Here is a 22,843-nt window from a genome sequence, read left to right on the forward strand (position 1 = left end):
AACTAAAAAGTTGGGCTTGAGACATGCCAATAGAATACAGCTAGGGTACTTATTGATTACCACACTAATGTTATAAGGAAAGGTAACTAAGGGAGGAGCCACAGAACAGCAATTCCCAGAGGATGTGGTAATACTTTGTTTGAGTACGCTACGGTAACTCCCAGTCCTTGAGACATAACAGCACTCTCAACAACCTGTGTGAAATGTCTCCTCCCTTTCTGGTCTGACAAGCCTGGGCATGTCAAATTCACTTCCTGTAACATAGGAACGTTTACTGTTGCCTGTCTAAAATGTGTACATACTGTTCCAGACTAGGCTAACAACAATATAAGCCACACAAGATTCAGACTGAAACAGTCAGATCAGCTGCGTACCAGGCAGAGGAGCTGACTGTGTGTCATGTACGCCACAGTCCTGCTGAGTCCTTCTAGTAGGTTCATGGAGGACATGGGCGGTGTCTCCACAGCTCTCCCGCCGATTACCACATCCAAGAAGGCAGCTACACAGCTCTGAGGTGACAAAAGCAGACGGTCAACTTCAATAATAAGGCAAGAAGCAAAACCTGTATTCAGAATGTAATAAAAGCTACCCCATGGACAAGCCGATTATATATTAAGATGTGTGTTTGAGGATCTTACCTTATCGAACTTGGCCAAACTGTTTTTCCTCCGGGGGTCTCCATCATCGTCAGCCATTGCCAACTGTTGAAGAAGCTGCCCTACCTACAGGACAAAGATAATGATTAGAATGCATAAAGGCGAAAGGTAACAATATTTGATCTTATCTAACATTTCAAATAGGATTCGTAAGCGGTCAATGTCCAGGCATGGATAAGAATAGTGTGGATGTATGAGTCTGTTGGGTCGTCCACTGACCTGCATGAGGTTGAAGCGAGCCACCTCGTTGATAGGGGCGTCTGAGATGATGCCGTACTGCTCAGGGTTGACTATCGCTGGGCAGATGAAGCAGGTGAGCAGCAGGTCCGTGCACATGGTCCGCACCTCTCCCACCTCCAGCCGTTCTACGCACGACAGCGTCTTGTACATCTGAGACACTATCCAGCGCAGGTTGTGGGGGAAGCAGTAGGTATTCTGCTTCAGGTAGCCAATGAACTTGTTGACCAGGGTCACCAGCTTGGCCTCGTTGGCTTCCACGGCGGCCGCCACCTTCTGCCTGTAGCCCTCCGAGCCCTTCTCCCCAAACAGGCGCTCCTGCTGGGCCGGCGTGAAGCGCTCCGTCACCTTGGAGGGGTCCGTCTCCAGGTGGTCCTCATCCTCCACCAGCAGCTGCATGATGGGCTCATGGAGGGTGGCGGTGAGGAAAAGCTTGGCCGAGTACAGCCCCTCGGAGAAGAGCTTGAAGAGGATGCTGAAGGCGCACGTGCCTCGCCGCAGCAGCCGCCGAGGGTTGTCGCTCTCCTTCAGCTCAAACTCCACCAAGTAGCGGAGGACCTGGAATTGATAGAAACAGCAGCACCATTACCATCAGATTTAGCAGTACAGAGGTTAGAAATGGCCTCATCACACTACCTATGAGGACAGGTAATAGTGTTAAATAAGAGGTGGCTGCTGTGCATTTGGTAAGTGCATGTGGCTAATGGCTGTGTGTTTATAGTATAAGTGTATAGATCATAGATCAGAAAATGTCCGGGCTGCTCACCTGCAGCAGGTAGCGCTCATCCTCCTGCATGATACAGTTGCCGTAGAGTGAGGTGAAGACGGTGTAAATGACCCCCTGTGTGTGCTCCTGGTTCAGCCTCTCCCCAGCCACCAGGCAGGAGGCCAACAGCCGAGGGTTCTCGCGCACCCGACCCAGGAACTCCCCATAGATGCTCTCCTGAAAGCCCAGAGTCTTGTAGCCGTCCAGGAACTGCGTGTCCTCCAGCACTTTGGCATGCTGGCAGCATTCAGCCGGGGAGGCCTCAGCACTGTAGGACAGGGAGCTTTAATTACTACGAGAGCAGAAGGCTCCACAAACCAGTAGTTGGAAATGGTCAACAGTGAGCTGTTGATTACTGATTGGAGTGACATGTCATTGTATGACATGCTTGCTGATCACAGGACTCCTCTGATTGCTTGCAATTTCCCTTTTGGGCTGCTAATCTAAATAGTGCTCGGCTGTCTCTGACATGCACCGTGTTCGGCAGGATTTACAACAAACAACATGATCACATCAGGAAGATAAGACAGTTTAATACGGTGGGATCCTACTTTAGAACTACTAAAGTAGTTCACTAAAGGTCACACTGCCGAATGCAAACAAGAGGAGGACAACTCAAAATGTCTTTTTATAATGGTGAGCTCCTATTAGAACTGTTTCTATTCTCCAATTGGATCAATCTCATTGAAATGCCCTGGTAACAACAGCTCTGGGGGACCCATGCTGACCTGGTGAGGATGAGCCGGTCGAGGTTGATCCTCTGCTGTTTGGTGATCCAGGCAGCACGGTACAGCCTCTCAGCAGTCTTCAGCACGTCCCCGTTGAGCCGCTGGATCAGCTGCTTCTCTGAAGCCACATACAGCCGCTCCTGCTTCAGGTGGTGGGCCAGAGTGTGGATGTCTGGCTTCACCATCTTTACCAGCTCACTCAGAGGCTAAAGACTGCAGAAGAGTGAGAGAAGAGGGAGATCAGCGACACTGGGGGTAATGAGGATGGTAATGACATCATTGGCGAGAGAATGAGTACTGGCCAGTCAGGACAGAGCTACAGTTGAAGTTGGAAGTTTACATACACTTATGTTGGAGTCATTAAAACTCGTTTTCCAACCACTCCACAAATTTCTTGTTAACAAACTATAGTTTTGGCAAGTCAGTTAGGACAACTACTTTGTGCATGACACAAGTCATTTCTCCAACAATTGTTTACAGACAGATTATTTCACTTATAATTCACTGTATCGCAATTCCAGTGGGTCAGAAGTTTACATACACTAAGTTGACTGTGCCTTTAAACAGCTTGGAAAATTCCAGAAAATGATGTCATGGCTTTAGAAGCTTCTGATAGGCTAATTGACATCATTTGAGTCAATTGGAGGTGTACCTGTGGATGCATTTCAAGGCCTACCTTCAAACTCAAACTTGACATTATGGGAAAATCAAAAGAAATCAACCAAGACTTCAGAAAAAAAATTGGAGACCTCCACAAGTCTGGTTCATCCTTGGGAGAAATTTCCAAACGCCTGAAGGTACCACATTCAACTGTACAAACAATAGTACGCAAGTATAAACTAGAGAATTATGACTTACGCCAATACCAATTGGAGGACCAAAAAATTCCGATACCAATTAAATCGGACGATTTTTATATAGATATATAATAATGACAATTACAACAATACTGAATGAACACTTAATATAATACATAAATAAAAATCTATTTAGTCTCAAATAAATAATGAAACATGTTCAATTTGGTTTAAATAATGCAAAAACACAGTGTTGGAGAAGAAAGTAAAAGTGCAACATTTGCCATGTAAAAAAGCTAACGCTTAAGTTCCTTGCTCAGAACATATGACAGTTGGTGGTTCCTTTTAATATGAGTCTAAAATATTCCCGGTTAAGAAGTTTTAGGTTGTAGTTAATATAGGAATTATAGGACTATTTCTCCCTATACCATTTGTATTTCATATAACTTTGACTATTGGATGTTCTTATAGGCACAATAGTATTGCCAGCCTAATCTCGGGAGTTGATGGGCTTGAAGTCATAAACAGAGCTGTGCTGCTGGCAAACGCAGTAAAGTGCTGTTTGAATGAATGCTTACGAGCCTGCTGCTGCCTACCACCACTCAGACAGACTATTATAATTAAGTCTATGATTTGATAGAACAAACACACAGAAATACGAGCCTTAGGTCATTAATATGGTCAAATCCGGAAACTATCATTTCGAAAACAAAACGTTTATTCTTTCAGTAAAATACGGAACCGTTATGTATTTTATCGAACGGGTGGCATCCACAAGTCTAAATATTGCTGTTACATTGCACAACCTTCAAGGTCATAATTATGTAAAATTCTGGCAAATGAATTAGTCTTTGTTAGGAAGAAATGGTCTTCACACAGTTCGCAACGAACCAGGCGGCCCAAACTGCTGCATTTACCCTGACTCTGTTTGCACAGAACGCAAGAGAAGTGACACAATTTCCCTTGTTAATATTGCCTGCTAACATGAATTTCTTAACTAAATATGCAGGTTTAAAAAAATATACTTATGCATTGATTTTAAGATTGGCATTGATGTTTATGGTTAGGTACATTGGTGCAACGACAGTGCTTTTTCACAAATGCGCTTGTTAAATCACCGCCCGTATGGCGAAGTAGGTTGTGATTCGATGATAAATTCACAGGCACCGCATTGATTATTTGCAACGCAGGACAAGCTAGTTAAACTAGTAATATCAACCATGTGTATGTAGTTAACTACTGATTATGTGAAGATTGTTTTTTTATAAGTTTAATGCTAGCTAGCAACTTACCTTGGCTCCTTGCTGCACTCGCGTAACAAGAGGTCAGCCTGCCACGCAGTCTCCTCATGGAGTGCAATGTAATCAGCCGTAATCGGCGCCCAAAAATGCTGATTACCGATTGTTATGAAAACTTGAAATCGGCCCTAATTAAAATCGGCCATGCTGACCTCTAGTATAAACACCATGGGACCACGCAGAATTCATACCGCTCAGGAAGGAGAGGCGTTCTGTCTCCTAGAAATGAACGTACTTTGGTGCAAAAAAGTGAAAATCAATCCCAGAACAACAAAGGACCTTGTGAAGATGCTGGAGGAAATTGGTACAAAAGTACCTATATCCACAGTAAAATGAGTCCTATATCGACATAACCTGAAAGGCCGCTCAGCAAAGAAGAAGCCACTGCTCCAAAACTGCCATAAAACAGCCAGACTACGGTTTGCAACTGCACATGGGGACAAAGATCGTACTTTTTGGAGAAATGTCCTCTGGTCTGATAAAACAAAAATAGAACTGTTTGGCCATAATGACCATCGTTATGTTTGGAGGGAAAAAGGGGGCGGCTTGCAAGCCGAAGGACACCATCCAACCGTGAAGCATGGGGGTGGCAGCCTCATGTTGTGGGGGTACTTTGCTGCAGGAGGGACTGGTGCACTTCACAAAATAGATGGCTTCATGAGGTAGGAAAAGTATGTGGATATATTGAAGCAACATCTCAAGACATCAATCAGGAAGTTAAAGCTTGGTCGCAGATGTGTTTTCAAAATGTACAATGAGCCCAAGCATACTTCCAAAGTTGTGGCAAAATGGCTTAAGGACAACAAAGTCATGGTATTGGAATGGCCATCAAAGCCTAGAACATTTGTGGGCAGAACTGAAAAAGTGTGTGTGAGCAAGGAGGCCTACCAACCTGAATCAGTTATACCAGCTCTGTCAGGAGGAATGGGCTAAAAGTTATTGTGGGAAGCTTGTGGAAGACTACCTGAAACGTTTGACCCAAGTTAAACAATTTCAAGGCAATGCTACCAAATACTAATTGAGTGTATGTAAACTTCTGACCCAGTTGGAATGTGATGAAAGCAATAAAAGCTTAAATAAATCTCTACTATTGTTCTGACATTTCACATTCTTAAAATCAAGTGGTGATCCTAACTGACCTAAAACAGGGAATTTTTTCAAGGGTTAAATGTCAGGAATTGTGAAAAACTGAGTTTAAATGTATTTGGCTAAGATGTATGTAAACTTCAGACTTCAACTGTACATGCAGGGCAGTTTGGAGTAGATTTACAAGTGAGGACAATGGATCATTTTTATTCTCAGAGTGGAATCCTGAGGAAGAGCAGGAAAGGCCATGTTGGCAGAATCCTAGCTCACACACTGACAGAGGAAGTAGACTGTCAGTAGTCAAGAGAAGGCAGAAACACTAGTTCTATTGGCTAAGATTGACAGTGGGGGGAGGGGCTTTTAAACAATAGCAAGCCACTACTCTCGCTCACACAAGCATCTGGTAGCATTATTCACAGCACGAGAGTATATGCAAATCATATTAGTCTCCCTTTACTTCACACACAAACCAGACAGAATGCATGAAATTTAAATGATTTCCAAGAGCATTCTTTGACACAAGGTTCTTTGTGGATGGCTGCTACCAAGGAAAAAACAGACAAGATTGAGGCTGGGAGGCCTGTGAAAACAGCCCAGAGAACCCTGCCTCAGAGCTTGCACACAACTACAAAGGCTTCATACTATTAAACGTATGTGGTTTGAGGCATAAATATTTTAATGAGGCTTAGAAGCGTTTTCTTAACCATGTCATGCCAGATAAGAAAGGTTAATCATGGGTTATACACAAAGTCTCTGTGTTCCTTTAGTAGGCTAAATCCAATGATGGACTGGCCACTGGAGTTTTCTGGAACCATGAAGACACTGGGGGATCTCGGGTAAATAAATACAAATCTGTCAAACACTTACTTAAGGTTAATCAATAGATTAATGACCAACATAGTGTACCAGTCCATGAGAATAAGCATGTGCGGTAGGCTCTTGAAAGAGTAGAATACATTTGTCACAGTCCTGTGTGGAAGTAAGGGGTGTAGGCCTAGGGCCGACACACAGGTGGTACTGTAGGACCTGTGGCCTGGTACGGGTAAAGCAGTTTCCGAGTTGAAGATTTGTTGAGTAGACCTACCTACTGAGTAAGTAATGGAAAAGGACGGGGAACTCAAAAGCAGAAGAAAAACCACTGTAGGTGGTGTGAAAAGGCACAGGCGGGGGTGTGCGAGACAGAATGACGGTAGTTAGCGGTAGGTAGGCTAGAAATAGAATTCAGTCCAAAGCCATCCCTCCCAACATTACGTACATGATGCTTAGGCTCAGAACAAGGAATCATTGTGAAGCAAACCATCTGGAAAAGAAAACTGAAAAGCACCTCAACCAGTGATGCAGCTCACCACACAGCACATTTATGGAGGTGTTTGGAACACAGCCCAAACATTCCCTCAGTTGAACATGCAACACAAGCCAACAGAACAAAGTGCTTTTTATAGACACACAGAAAGGACTCACTTTCTAAAGGCACTCGAAACTCAAACACAAAGTCCCCTTTTCACTTCCCCTCAACATGAGATCAAATAGGACTGTTTGCATGAGCAGGTTAAGGACTCCAGTTGTATGATCTGTGGTACGCCACGCCACTGCCTAGCCCAACAGCTGAGCAGCAGCTTCAAGGGCTGTGTCCCTTTGAAATTCGTCAGGCCTTCCGTTGGACTGCAGACATTTTACCAGCTCCTGTGTGCAATGGTTTGGGGTGCACGCTGTACCTCCCAACAATCACCTCTCAGAAGGAGCTCACACACCACAAAGAGACATGGCAAAACTCTACCCAACCTATTCCAGCAATCCAGCCCCACCACATCCAATTGACAACATAAGATAGTCGGATATTTGGTCTTAGATGATTAGGAAAATACAAATATGAAACTGAAACCAGGGTAAGCAGGGTAGCTGAAAGGGAGGTAGTGGTGGAGGTAATAAACAGCCTAAAGTACTTCAGTCAGAACGAGGATCTGAGAAGTTATTCACTACATCACCAAAGCTCAGGAATAGTGAGTGTTGGACGGCACAATAAAAATGTGAATAAGAGACCCGTGTCTCTGTCATGTGCGAGTTCCCCAAAGACATTGTTTGTCACATCTAGTAGGCCTACCCTATGCCTGTCCTACAACTACTGTGTAGGAACACGTTTATTTTTTTTTAAATTTAAAGACCTCCCACATACTTTTGTATATGTGTTATACAGTGTAGTGTATGTGGACACTCCTTCAAATAAGTGGATTTGGCTATTTCAGTCAAACACGTTGCTGACAGGTGTATTCAATTCAGCACACAGCCATGCAATCTCCAGAAACAAACATTGGCAGTAGAGTGTAGAGGTCGACTGATTAATCGGCATGGCCGATTAATTAGGGCCGATTTCAAGTTCTCATAACAAATCGGTATTCTGCATTTTTGGACGCCGATTATGGCCAATTACATTGCATTCCACGAGGAAACTGCGTGGCTGGCTGACCACCTGTTACGCGAGTGCAGCAAGGAGTCAAGGTAAGTTGCTAGCTAGCATTAAACTTATCTTATAAAAAACCATCAATCTTCACAATCACTAGTTCACCTAGTAATATCATCAACCATGTGTAGTTAACTAGCTTGTCCTGTGTTGCATATAATCAATGCGGTGCCTGTTAATTTATCATCGAATCACAGCCTACTTCGCCAAACGGGTGGTGATTTAGCAAAAGCACAATTGTTGCATGAATGTACCTGACCATAAACATCAATGCCTTTCTTAAAATCAATACAGAGAAGTATATATTTTTTAAACCTGCATATTTAGTTAAAATAAATTCATGTTAGCAGGCAATATTAACTAGGGAAATTGTGTCACTTCTCTTGTGTTCATTGCACAGTTTGGCTCGTTGCGAACTAATTTGCCAGAATTGTACATAATCATGACATAACATTGAAGGTTGTGCAATGTAACAGCAATTTTTTTTAACTTAGGTTTGCCACCCGTTAAATAAAATACGGAACGGTTCTGTATTTTACTGAAAGAATAAACATTTTGTTTTCGAAATGATAGTTTCCGGATTTGACCATATTAATGACCTAAGGCTCGTATTTCTGTGTGTTTATTATAATTACGTCTATGATTTTATATTTGATAGAGCAGTCTGACTGAGTGGTGGTAGGCAGCAGCAGGCTCGTAAGCATTCATTCAAACAGCACTTTACTGCGTTTGCCAGCAGCACAGCTCTGTTTATGACTTCAAGCCCATCAACTCCCAAGATTAGGCTGGCAATACTATTGTGCCTATAAGAACATCCAATAGTCAAAGGTATATGAAATACAAAATGGTATAGAGAGAAATAGTTATAGGAATTTATAAGACTAACTACAACCTAAAACTTCTTAACTGGGAATATTGAAGACTCATGTTAAAAGGAACCACCAGCTTTCATATGTTCTCATGTTCTGAGCAAGGAACTTAAGCGTTAGCTTTTTTTACATGGCATTTATTGCACTTTTACTTTCTTCTCCAACACTGTTTTTGCATTATTTAAACCAAATTAAACACGTTTCATTATTTATTTAAGACTAAATCGATTTTATGTATTATATTAAGTTAAAATAAGTGGTCATTAAGTATTGTTGCAATTGTCATTATTACAACAAAAAACAAAATAAAAATATATAAATAGGCAGATTAATCGGTGCCGGCTTTTTTTGGTCCTCCAATAATCGGTATCGGTGTTGAAAAATCATAAATCGGTCGACCTCTAGTAGACTGGCCTTATTGAAGAGCGCAGTGACTTTCAACGTGGCACCGTCATAGGATTCCACCTTACCAACAAGTCAGTTCGTCGAATTTCTGCCTGTTAGAGCTGCCCCGGTCAACTAAGTGTTGTTATTGTGAAGTGGAAACGTCTAGGAGCAACAACGGCTCAGCCGCAAAGTGATAGGCCACACAAGCTCACCGAACGGGACTGCCAAGTACTAAAACGCGTAGCACGTAAAAATTGTCTGTCCTCGGTTGCAACACTCACTACAGAGTTCCAAACTGGATCTGGAAGCAACGTCAGCAAAATAACTGTTCGTAGGGAGCTTCATGAAATGGGTTTCCTTTGCCGAGCAGCCACACAATCCTAAGATCACCATGTGCAATGCCAAGCGTCGGCTGGAGTGGTGTAAAGCTTGTCGCCATTGGACTCGGGAGCAGTGGAAACGTGTTCTCTGGAGTGATGAATCACGTTTCACCATCTGGCAGTCTGATGGACGAATCTGGTTTTGGCGGATGCCAGGAAAACGCTACCTGCCCCAATGCATAGTGCCAACTGTAAAGTTTGGTGGAGGAGGAATAACGGTCTGGGGTTGTTTTTCATGGTTCGGGCTAGGCCCCTTACTTCCAGTGAAAGGAAATCTAAACTCTACAGCATAGAACAACATTCTAGATGAGTCTGTGCTTCCAACTTTGTGTCAACAATTTGGGGAAGGCCCTTTCCTGTTTCAGTATGACAATGCCCCCGTGCAGAAAGTGAGGTCCATACAGATATGGTTTGTCGACATCTATGGACTTGTATGATTTTCTGTCATGCGTAACGTGCAGTAGCCTATATCACATATGTATTGGATAACGGCACAATCATTTTGACTTTTTGGGGCTTGGGATCATTAAATGTCTAATGTAGGGCTCATAAAATGTGTTTAATGTATGGCTCATCAGGCTCAGGTAGCATCAAGCTTGAATGTTCAATCAAAGCTCTATTTAAATCCAGACATAGGCATATAAATGCTTTTGAATGACACTTCCGGTTTTGGCGGGAAATACTGTGTTACCCGGGAGAAAAATGATTTATTCTCGGGGTTGAAACATTTGTAAAATACCGGAAAAATAATCCTAGTGATATCATTAATGCCTACAACCTTGGGTTAGGCTATCAGATCCCAGGGATTACAAATTAGTAAACGCTTCCTCTTACACAACCATACCCAAAAGGAGGGCATTCTGTAGGTCAAAGCAGTGCAAGCAAGAAATATCTGCAAAGGCTTTAAGTTCAGAGGTGGGAGCAAATGGGTAGCTTCCAAATATAAGGAGACATTCTGTATGCCTAAAATCAACACCTTCACTGAGATGTACGCTCAAAATCTTATTTTGCTAAATGTAGGCCAAATGCTGCCTGCCAGGAAGACAAAGCCTGACAGTGCACTCCTACGCTGAATGAGACATCCTGATCCTCTGCTGTGGAGCGTTCAACATCCTAACTCCTGACCTTGCCAAAACAAAGACTACTACCTTGCCTCGGAACAACACTACTAGTACTCCAGGGGCAAGGTCAGTTGAGATTCAAAGAAACCTGAATGATATCCAATGTCTGGTAGATCACAATAACTCAAGAATAAAAAAATAAAAAAGCTAGGAGCACACTTCTCTTCATTTGTGTGATTGAGATGTATTCATGTTTTGGCTCTAACAATTAGCCTAATCAAAAGGTCAAGTGCTTTCCTTAAATCAACATAAATTAGTGTGACCATTCTGTTTTGAAAACCTTTGAGCCCCGCTTGATACACACACATCTGAAGTTCTCTACGGTTCATCCTACTACCCTCGTCATGAATAGTCACGGCCACTGCACTGGGTCGGGCTCAATTCTACACCTAATGTAGGGGATCAGGTGGGTAAGGAGAGGCGACCGCCGTTCGCTAGCTAGTTAATTATTCAACCAACCAAGACAACTTGCCCATCTAGTAATTTTTAGGGCCCCAGTATTGTCTTGTTCAACACAGTCGACATCTTGCGGAATTGTTAGTTTAACTAGCTAGTTAGCTTACTAACGTTAGTTACTAATACTAGCTAATGTGTCACCGTCGGCCTCTGTTGTAAACAGTTAGCTAGCTTACTTCCATTATACTGGCATACGTTAACAGTGAAATGCTAGCAATCTAGCTAGTTAGAAAGCTTGCTATTTGAGGCGCATTGGTTCGCCATCTAGCCAACTACCTAATTATCTAACTAACGTTAACACTAACAGGTCGCTATAGCGTAGTTAACTAGGTGCCTAGATACTAGTTTACAATCAAAATAGTTATCACAGAGACCATAGCTAACGTTACTGTACTTAGCTATCTATCAACAACGGTAACCGTTAACTAGCTTACTAACTCGTTGGTTAAGTAACGTTAGCTAGCGACCTAGCCAACTTGAAATGTTGCAGCACTGTTACTAGCCAAACATCGAGCTACGGTGGGATACCTTTATAGGGATATGTCAATGTTGCCTGGGTAGGCCAGGCTGGCCAGTTGTGGAAGAAAATAGCGTTCAATCACGGAGGACGTCCAAGAAGTAGCTAGCTAACGTTAGCAGAAGAAGGCCAGCGATGAAAACAGAACTAGCTAACGCTTTAGCTATAACACGAATTCAATGACTTACCAAACAAGTTGTTGATAGTATACCAGTTCTTTATGGAATCCCTATAACCGTGAAATAATGTCAGTGTCTGACCAGTTAAATCGCTAGATATGTCTATTCCAGACCGTTCCTGATCTCCCCTCTTCGTCAGAGCGCTAGCTCAGTCAGCTGTCATCTGCTGTCATCACGAGTAGGCGCGCTCCACCCGCATGCGCGCTGGGCCACTGAGATTTTAGTAAATATCTCAACCTGGAATAGTTTGGTGAGTTTTCTGTTTTTACATTTAATAAGAGCTAAGTAAGAGCTTGTTTATAAATGTCGTCTGTAGTGGACTTCAGGATGCTAAACTATGTTTTCTTACTTACTGTACACATTTACGGTAATGTTAAACAAATATCACATTTACTAATAACCGATTCCTCTACATACACATAAAGTTAAGAAAATACAAAAAAAAAAAAAAAAAACACTTATGTAAAACATATATACAGTACCAGTCAAAGGTTTGGACACACCTACTCATTCAATGTGTTTTCTTTATTTTTACTATTTTCTACATTGTAGAATAATAGTGAAGACATCAAAACTATGAAATAACACATGGATTCATGTAGTAACCAAAAAAGTGTTAAACAAATCAAAATATATTTTATATTTGAGATTCTTCAAAGTGGCCACCCTTTGCCTTGATGACAGCTTTTCACACTCTTGGCATTCTCTCAACCAGCTTCACCTGGAATGCTTTCCCAACAGTCTTGAAGGAATTCCCACATGTGCTGAGCACTTGTTGGCTGCTTTTCCTTCACTCTGCGGTCCAACTCATCCCAAACCATCTCAATTGGGTTGAGGTCTGGTGATTGTGGAGACCAGGTCATAAATTGCCAACAGACACTATCCCATCACTATAGCGCACAACCCTGCAATATATATATTTTCTGCTGGGTCAGGAGGCTGTGAGTCCCTGACCTTTTCTTGCTGGGGATGCAAAATCTAGAAAATCTTTGTCCATGACAAGCCCACCTTTTTTTTTTTTTCACTGTAAATGTGTAGGAGGCATCCCTACTGTTCAAACTAGGCATACTACCTGAACAAAGAAAACATACTATTTTTACAAATGCAGGTCAGATTTGTATGCTATAAACTACAAACTAGGTTTTCAAATAACATGAAATACAATAATTTGACTTTCCTGATTTGCCACTTTAGCAATGTCTAAATTTCATCAATAGGTGGCGATCAAGTTCCACGAATTTATACACTCTTCAAAATGACTTGTCTCCAGGTTTTTCTCGCCATCCATCTCCATTTGTAAAGAAAAACAAAGATGAAAACTGTCTTACATAAGAATATTGAGATGTCTGTTTTAAGACCAGCAGAAGTAGTGCTGGTTTCTCACATTTACCTGCATATTGAAGGGTGGTGTGCTATCGTGATGGGATAGTGTCTGTTGGCAATTTACGAGGCACTATCAAAATGGCAATAGAATATTGATTAAACATTTAAATGACTATCTGTATTGTCTTTGTCTGTATAATGGGCTGTAGTCCTTCCAGATATCTAGTTTCCAGTGCAGAGAATGTGCCATGGCTAATTTGATTTACAGTCTGTCTATGCATTAGTTAGAGGATGTGCCAGTTGCTCATCAATCTTGAAGTCATCTGAATGTCCTTCAGGGCTATCTGATAGAAGTGTGAATAACTACAGGCTTCCCATCTACTTGTGCATAAATTGGTCAAAATGGAACAACACATGGAGACCATCAACAAAAGACACTGACGCAGCTTGTAAAACCAACAAAAAGGGGAAAGACTAAATACTTGGTCAATTGATCACATTGTATGATCATTGTTTTAGTGTTCTGTATGGTTTACTTAAGAGACTTGAGATGGCTGAATACAGGGCTCTGCATGGTTTACTCTAGAATACAAATGCAAAGAGAAGGGTCAGTCTTCATTATGTGTTTATTATACATGGGTTATAAACATCACAAAATAGAAAATTGGGTAACATCTAGCAGGGGAAAATATGATGTAAAAGATCAAACTTAGATTTTCAGGCTCTATCAATGGACATTTAACATGCTCGTTTCAGTGCTGTGTAGCTAGATGCATTAGGAGACGTTCTGTATAATTTATGTTCAAGTGCAATAGAAGCTTTTAGCAGCTCAACGCTCCAGCTTGTCATTACCAATATGTTACTGTTCAAATATGAAAGTTGCTCTTTCTGTTTCTTCTCTTTATTGCATTTTTGTGTTCGTTTAAAGGTATGAAATACATTAATACATTAAGTATAGGATATTAATGTATATTCTTCAACAAATGTGTTAATTATACCATAAATATGTATCCCAAAAGCAAGGTGTATTTTCTAAACCAAAAATAATAGTACTAGTATTTTATTCTTTAAACATAATATTACAATTCAAAGAATTGAATGTCAGTTTATTATAACCATTGCCAGTTTTCCATAAGCATAATCAATATTTAAAATACCTGAATATAAATAACATGCTTTAAGCAAAGTAAATATTCATTTGCAATGTCAAGCAAATGCACCACATTCATTTACAGTCAAGAGTCAAGCCTTACAAAACAAATCCACACATTGCTTTCTGTCAAATGCATTTTCTACTGAAGGCCACAATCTAACAAGTTATCAAGCGTGTTACAGTGAATTGAACAATGTAGAATCAATAGAATGTTAATAAAGTGATGAAAGAGGATGCAATTAATGCCTAAAACAAAACTCAAGGGGGGAGGGGATTCAGAGCATAGGTGTAGACACCTGATTTTTCTATCCATAAGTAGACATAATGAAAGCATTATTATCAGCAGTGATATTAATCATCTTAACTAAGATGTATACCCATATTCTGGCACAGCACAGCAATGTCAAGACATACTTTGATATTCAAATATTTTCCGGATATAATGAAGCATGTGCAGAAATACAACTGTCAGTATTTTTCTTGTATATATATTACAGCTGCTGAGAACAGCTTCAACACGTAGAACACTAGTGGAGCTCTACATTTGGAGCAAAACGATGCTTTGTAGCTTTAATCTAGATTGCTTTAGAAATGTTCTGAATAGCAGTGCCTCCCTCAGTTATATTCAGCCAGGCAGTGGTATTTTTCTAGATAATTGTGAATTATTTGTGCCTGACAACCCAACCCAATTCATGTGGTATCAACACAGACAGTACCTTGTCTAAACAGGGATTAAAAACTAAATAATGACTCGTAAATACAGTATGACCATTTTACATGCAGATCAAGCGATTTTCAGTGTAACAGGATAAAAACAACTCTAATGCAACAAAAACCAACAATGATAAAGTGTTACATTATAGTTTGTTTGTTTGTGTGTGTGTAACATCAGTCAACACTTTCCTGCACATTGTTTTAATCAGTCTTAGTGATTGCAAACATTAATGCAAACATTAATAACGGTAGTCTTATTAACAATCTTCCTTTCTGATGTAAAATACATATGTATCTACAAACATTCATCATAAATATCTGTTAAATTACATGTATCTACATGTACATATAGGTGACATCAGAGGTGCACAGTACAGTACTATATAATATCATCCAGGAGATGGGGGGTGCCTACCCAGTCTAGCGTTCTGGGCTCAGAAGCAGCCATGATCATACACATGAACTGCTTCCCTGTTCTCTTATCTATGGGGTAAATGGTAGTGGGTGTGAATCTCTTGTTGCTCTCCACAAACTCACAGAGTTGATTGTATATTTTGGGATACTCATGACGCAGGAAGACTCCCCTGGTCCTGAGCTCACGTTGGATATTGATAAAGCAGATCTCTCTGGCTTTCATACCCTCCTTTCCCTCTTTGTCAATATCAGGTGTGCCTGGAGGCGGGGTCAAAATGAGTGTCTCCATGTCACTCTCCTTCTTGAAGACCTTTTTATCTGGGCTGGAGGAGGCCAACGAAATCTTTGCATATTTTCGGACTGTTGGTGTTTGGACTCTTGGTGAGGGTCTGTTAGGCACTAGTTCACCAACAGCTATGGATACATTCAAGAGGAAACATTCATTGGGGTCATACTCATTGCCAGCCTGCTGCAGGTCCTTGCAGTAATCCCCCAGGTTGTCTTTGAAGCTGTCCAGCTCTCTTAGAGACAGATATGTGGGGGACATGACGAGGCTCTCAAGCCCAACCTTCAGGAAGTTGTCAGCAGTCCCTGGGTTAGCAAAGCCCAGGAAAAGAATGCCTCTCCCTCTGGAAAGGTAGCCAGCTTTGGAAATGCGAGAGAAGACTTTATGGATCTCAGAGTTCTCTCTGCAGTACTTCAGCATGTGTCTGCACACACTGCTGATACGTCCATACAGACAGTTCTCTTTATGGCTGTCCCAGTCATCCCGACGGCAGTTCCGGGAGCAGTAGAAGGTGTAGCAACTATGACAGGATTTGAAGTAAAGACAGGCATTGAACAGGGTCTCTGTCCGCTTGCACTTCCTGTTGGCACACATCATGGTGTCATTGTCGTCTGTGCTGAGGTCTGGAGAGAACTCCTCTGGACTCCTCTGTAAGCTCTGTAAGCCATCACACCCACTGTCTGGGTCTTTGATAGTGTCAGGGCTGGTTTTAGTGGAGGAGGGTGGTGTGTTGAGAGGTCCTATACTCTCTAGGCCTCCTAGACTCTCTAGGCCCGCAGATTTTATCTTTCCTTTTTCATCATCCTCACTAATCAACTGTTTTATTTGGTTCAATAGATCCTGACTAGGCTTCCTGTTGGTCGGTGGTTTGTAATCAATGACAAGATCAGCTAGCAGCTCGTCCAGTTGCTCTAGGCTCTGCTGCAGAGAATAATTGTTGTGTTTTCTGTCTTTGGTCAGTTCCGCTGACTCAGATGGCTGCTCTTGATGATGAAGAACATTTTGAGTCGGTGCCTTTTCACAATCCAGTGTATCCCAGCTGGCTGAACGCGCATCTCGCTGTTTGTGGTTGCGTGCACGTATGTCATTGTCGGTTATCGTGATCTCAGGAGTTGCAAACCATAGCCCAGCCTTAGTGTTCCTTCCAGCATTGTTTGGTCCTTTCTCTAAGGAGTTTTCAGAGATGGACCGGGCAGCATAGCGCCTTGGTGAACTAGATAGATTGAGTATAACTGGCTGTGATGTATCACTAGGAAACAGAGGATGTCTCCCCTGGTAAAACAGATTCTCATAGCTGCGTCCACGGGGTACTGTTTGCTCCCTGTCATGACGAGGATAAAGAATATTGTCCCAGGATTTGGAATGGTTTCTGACTTCTGCTACCAGTCTGGTTGGCTCCACATAACTGTTTGCAAACCAGGGGGACATTACTGGCTCTTGTCTTACTCTCTGTGGTGTCAGCTGAGAGGACTGGTTCGAGTATCCAGATATACTTGAACGATACCAGTCATCTGCATAAGCCTGGGACATTTGTGGTTGTCGACGGCCCTCAGTGTGATACGCCTTGCATGGAATATACTGTCCTGCTGGGGGGTTGTACGGCTTGCTGTAGAACACCTTGGAGCCATTTGACTGACAAGGATATGCTCTGGGATCTTCCCCATAGTATGCTCTTGCCTGTGGTGTTTGAGCAAAGTATGGCGCTGCTTCGCTTGTAGAGTAAGGTCTGGTATAGACAGCCTGCCCAGGGTCTCTGCTGGACATGTGTTGCTCTGTGTAATATGGTCGGACTGGGAGAGTGTGAACCCAGCGAGTCCTTGGATCATGCACATACTGACTATTAAGAGTACTGCCTTGGCTGGTGAGGCTGGAATTATCATCCTGATAGTACGCTCTAGCAGACGGATGGACAGGGTATCTAGTCGGATCCTCAGTATAGAAGAATTTAGTTGGTATATTGGGGTTTGAGAGAGTCCTCTGCTCCCTTGACAAGTATTCCCTTGGCATTATAGGGGAGGGCACCCTTCGCATGTCTACTGGCTGAATGTAGCTGGGGGTCATGCAGGTAGCGTACTGATATGCTTGTCTATAATCCCCACTGTAACATTCGCTTGGCGTGGGTGTCCGTACCTGCCGTGGCACAGACAGACCTCTACTCTGACTGGAGTAGGAATATCTCTGCCAGGGATGTTCAGTCCTCATGTTCTGAGACCTCCTGGCTGTGTGCTGCAGGACTGCCGCATCTGGCTTGATATCGACACGACACCTGACGTGAGGAGTGATGGTAGGCTGATCCTGTTTGCTCACCTCTGAGAAACAGTCCGAGACATAGAGGGGAGAGCGTGGTTGCAGTTTTATAGGGTGTACCTCGTTCAAAAAAGCCCGGTTAGAGGAGTAAGAGTCCCGGTGTGGTTCAGATGTCCTTAGAGGGTCTGGTACAGCCTGTGAGACATCTCGTCCCCTCTTGTTTGCTGGTGGGGAGACTGAAATGGGCACCGGGGTAAAGGTGGTCTTGACTCTGGGGGCACTTTTAGATCTAGTCCTCTTCTTTGAATCTGACCTCGCGGCCTGACTGGTTTTGTCTGGGTTAGCATGCTGTGGTGGTGGTAGTCTAGTGTTAAACAGATCAGGGGAGGAGAAACGGAGGTGTCCTGGATGATCCAGGCCATTCCAGGTCACCTCTTTATGCACCCCCTGATGCTCAGTCCTCTTGTAAGGGTATTCCATTGAGGCAGAAAAGGACTGTGGGTCATCCAATGACTCGAGGAAGTCAAAGCTACGGCAGTGTCTTTTGTTGATGGTCTCCGTATGTCGCTCCAGTTTGTCAATCATTTGCGAGTCACATTGTTGAGAGTGCCCAGTGATGGGGTTTAATTTGATGTCCTGATACAGAGTGGATACCAGTATATCAGGGGGATCTGTGCGTGTCATCTTAGAGGGACTCCTCCGATCTCCCCCTTCAGATTGATTCAAGATCAATATGACCTGAGAAAAGAAAGATAGAGAAGCATTTTAGATCCATAGTAAAACATACACACATACACATTTTCTTTTCAAAGTAACAGTGGTTCTACACAGACATTAAGGTGTTGTGATGACGGAGATTACCAACATAAATAATATAATGATAATAACAGTCAGTAGGTTTATCTTCCATACTGTAGACCTATGGCCTATCTCCTTCCAGATCCAATGAAAAGAAGGATTTTCACACAGCTTGAGAAAAAAATGGAAGGATTTAATTGTATCGTGCATGCTGTGATGTCCTTTTCTGCAGTGTGCTCTGTATCAAGGTCTTGATTTAAAGAACTCAAATCCCTGCCAAAGGTTGTTGTAATTTTAGGAGAGTGGGACATTTAGATTTTACTGCCCATCATATTGCCAAGATGCTTTACACAGTATCTACAGTACATCGAAGATGATTCTCTTGCACGAGATCAACACTTTGAGAGACACAACACTAATATACACACGGCCCATAAATATACATTTTAAAGAGAGATAAAATGGACGTTGTGGACGTTCCCCTCAAGAAAGTACTGCCTATCTAACAGAGAGATAGTTACCTAATCAGTATTGTATTTTAATCTCAAATCAGACTCTCTTAGTTGGATCTTGCATACAAAGTTTGGTCATGAAAAGAGTGCAAAACTGTGCTACGCTGTAACTGTAATCATTCACTCTAGAGAAAAGGAGTCACTAAACCACACTGAATAATTCAATGGTTTGTTTCAAGCACTTTGGGAATGATTGTGTAAGGATCCAAAAGCATACACACAAAAAGTATAATAGTGAAGGGCAACTCCTCAGTAAATAAATCACTTTCCGTTGATTGTAGATGACAGTCAATCCATAAAAAAGGCTATGTAAGATGTGAATGGTTTGATTTGTAGAATGATCACTGACTCTTTCTTTCACACAATATATTGATTTTGAAAGATAACTTAATTCATTGAAACAGAATAGATACAGTGGCTTGCAGTACACACAGAGCATTTCACTAGTACATAGCTTGCCATTCATATCATAAACAACAGTACTTCATAATAAACAAAGGGGTATAGTTCACCACTGTTTATATGGAGAAATAGTGTCTGTTTAAAACCAAGAATAAGCGAGTATGTAAGCATTGATGTTTCAAACTGTGCAAACATTTACTAGCATTCATTTTTATGTTTTTGCACATAGAACTTGCTTCTAATGCTTTTCCATTTGACATTTAAAGCATATTTTCATGACAGAGAGACATACAGAGAGGCTCCCTTGTTGGCTCTCGCCCATGAGCTAACCCTGAGATACCATCTGTTCATCCTGAGTTGATAGTTGGTCAGTCCTATCTCCCCCGTCATGTCTCCACAACACACCTAAATATCATATTTTGAAACAACCATTCCAACCTTACCAGACCTACAGACCTACCTATTAAATAATGTACCATGGTTACAGTCACTGATTCATCTTCTAATTAAGATTTTCAAAACAACTTTCAACATTCAGCAAATACGTTTGTTTTTTAAAATCGTAACATTTAGTGTAATACAACTGCTAACAACTTGGTATCAAAATACATATGCACTGGTGTGTTTGTTTAAATGAACAAATGATCATTATTGGATTATTATAATGTTATTACTATTTTGAAATGTTATTTCTGAGACAATACCTGATAAATATTGTGGCAGACTGTAAGATGAAGTGTAACCACATCCTTTTTGACAAGAGAAATGTTCATAATTATTTATTTTTCATAAATATCCAGATGTCTTAGTGATGGCCACCGCTCAAATTCCACTGAAGCATGAATATTCTCTAATCAATTTGACATCTGTGTCAGCCATGCTACCCAAAATAGAATTAAAGAGGATAGAATTCATTATTAATATACAGTATTACTCAGAAAGTAGGTAAATTGGCATACATGCTTGTTTGTGTGTGTGTGTGTGTGTGTGTGTGTGTGTGTGTGTGTGTGTGTGTGTGTGTGTGTGTGCGTGTGTGTGTGTGTGCGTGTGTACAATCATACCCTTGTTCCAACATTATGCCAGCTATTATGCCATTGTCCATCGAAACATGGCACTCTCATGCTGATTAAGGCATTGAATGTCCTTTTTAGAGGGTAAGTCATCACAGTGACAGCAATTTATTTTTCTTTTTTTTTTACAAAAGACAAGTGAGCAATGTTTGATGAACAATAAAGAACTACTTAGCTAATTAAATACCCTGTTGGGAGCTGCTTTAGTGCCCCATACCAAAAATGGTATGTAAAGTGGGCCTCATGTTATGGTTAAAAAAGTTATTTATCCAGAGAGGCTCATAATTAAAAAATAAAACACATATTTGAGCTTAACTATTGTGGATCTCTGGAATTTGTAACTTTTTGAAAATCTTGATGTTACAGACATCCAGATATCTAGAAAGACAATTAACATTATAATGTTGAATCATGAAAGACCTACTCTGTTTGTATAGTCTCATCTGAAAATGGCCATCTGTCAGTGTGAGAAAATAGCCCTTTCCCACTGGGCACAGACGTAAATTCAACATATATTCCACGTTAGTTAAAAAAAAGTAAACATCTACTCCACAGAGACAACTGTGGGGAAATGCGTCGTCACAATAATACGCGCATATTGTAATAGTGTCATGATCAGATTGCTACATTTAAAAGGGCTTGATTTCTTATCATTGCGATCTGAAGCACACTTTTTCATCGTTTATTGATGCGGCACGGCCCTGCTCACTGCGCTCGCATCCTTCCCAAGCTGACCCAATGTCTTTGAGCATCGATGACATCATTGGAAGAGGTAATCGCACACTCAAATATACCAAAATGTTGTGGCCGTACTCAGAGGAAAAAGAAGAGTTTTAATTCCATCATCAAATAGGAGTGGATCTCATCTTACCCTTCTCGCCAATGATCCGCTTCCATCATCTGTAGGCTACATTATCAATCCATTTCTCCTGTACGGTTCAGCCTATCTGTATCTCTTATAATAATCATGCCATCTTTGCATTTTGTGCTACATGTTGTCCACATCACAGTCCTCACGCAGTGATTGAGTGCGCCCTCATGGTTTATCTGAAGCATTCTGAGGAAGGGGGTGTGTCTGAGGCTGCGTTTATGGGCGTACAATGATGCGCTCGCGTGCAAGTTGTGTGTTCGTTCTTGTATGAGTGTCTGCTTTCGTGCGCGTTTATGAGGGGGTTTGTTACGCTCTTTTAAATCCATGTCTCTGACCAGATTTTCATCCAACCCTTTTTTGCGAGTAAAGTACATGTCGGATAAAAAAAATTAATGTAATGTAAGTCCTGATGGAAAGATAATATTAGTCGTTAAACTTTCCAAATGTCGACAAAACTAAATAGCCTACACTAGGCAATTTTGTGTTGGTAAAATTAATTATGCGAGAAATGTTGGTGGAAACGCTTTTATGCGCAGATATTGACAAAATAACCATCATATCGATGTAAACTTAGTCATGCGATGACATGTTGTGTGGCCCTCCCACTACGACTCGTTGGGAAAGCAAACAATTTATTAGGCTACAGATGAAATACATTATGATGAATCTCGCAGGGTGGTGCAAGTGCAAGGTAATGAGCTTTGATGCTGCTTTCCAATAATTATCGAGTCTTATTTTGGTGACATGATAATCGATGCTTGGCTGCCATTTGACAAATACAAACAATCTCGCTATTTTGTCCATAATCTCATAGTAGGCTATACCCGCAATGTACCTGCGAGCTGTTGGCTAGAGTGCACATGCCAATACCAGAGTGGGTACACTCGCTATATAACGCAATCTCTTTTGGAGAAAACAATCAGTCGAGTTGAAAATGCTATTTATCTTGTATTTTTACGCAAAATGTATTTTTATGCGCACTACGTCATCACGCACCGATTTTTTTACCTGCAACAAGTCAATTTGATTGGATGGAAACCTAGATGCGAGGAGAATTAAATCCTATCTGTGTTCACGAAAGTAGCTGCAGACACAAATATGAAGGCTCATTTTTCCAA

The 22,843-nt window shown here is 41.6% G+C and overlaps 2 protein-coding genes across 5 annotated transcripts in view; both read right to left on the reverse strand.

Moving 5' to 3' along the window:
- The window catches only part of LOC106579890 (GTPase-activating protein and VPS9 domain-containing protein 1), a 38,711-nt gene extending 26,603 nt beyond the window's left edge, over positions 1-12,108 (reverse strand). For all 4 annotated transcript variants that reach the window (XM_014160228.2, XM_045703087.1, XM_014160230.2 and 1 more), the window contains exons 1-6: positions 11,945-12,108; positions 2,388-2,600; positions 1,660-1,927; positions 876-1,451; positions 639-722; positions 375-509 (exon numbers count right to left, since the gene is read on the reverse strand). In XM_014160228.2, the coding sequence (XP_014015703.1) occupies positions 375-509; positions 639-722; positions 876-1,451; positions 1,660-1,927; positions 2,388-2,572 (1,248 nt within the window). In that variant the 5' untranslated portion in view covers positions 2,573-2,600; positions 11,945-12,108. The remainder of the gene's footprint in view (positions 1-374; positions 510-638; positions 723-875; positions 1,452-1,659; positions 1,928-2,387; positions 2,601-11,944) is intronic.
- Positions 12,109-13,874: 1,766 nt separating this feature from the next.
- LOC106579889 (apical junction component 1 homolog) lies at positions 13,875-21,908 on the reverse strand. The gene is made up of 2 exons (XM_045703088.1): positions 21,726-21,908; positions 13,875-18,810 (listed from the first exon to the last, which is right to left on the reverse strand). Exon 2 carries the CDS (start codon positions 18,754-18,756, stop codon positions 15,505-15,507), a length of 3,252 nt encoding a protein of 1,083 aa, XP_045559044.1. The 5' UTR covers positions 18,757-18,810; positions 21,726-21,908; the 3' UTR covers positions 13,875-15,504.
- Between the last annotated feature and the right edge of the window lie 935 nt (positions 21,909-22,843).

Source organism: Salmo salar, chromosome ssa20 (assembly GCF_905237065.1).
Source record: "Salmo salar chromosome ssa20, Ssal_v3.1, whole genome shotgun sequence".
In the NCBI taxonomy this organism is placed as follows: Eukaryota; Metazoa; Chordata; class Actinopteri; order Salmoniformes; family Salmonidae; genus Salmo; species Salmo salar.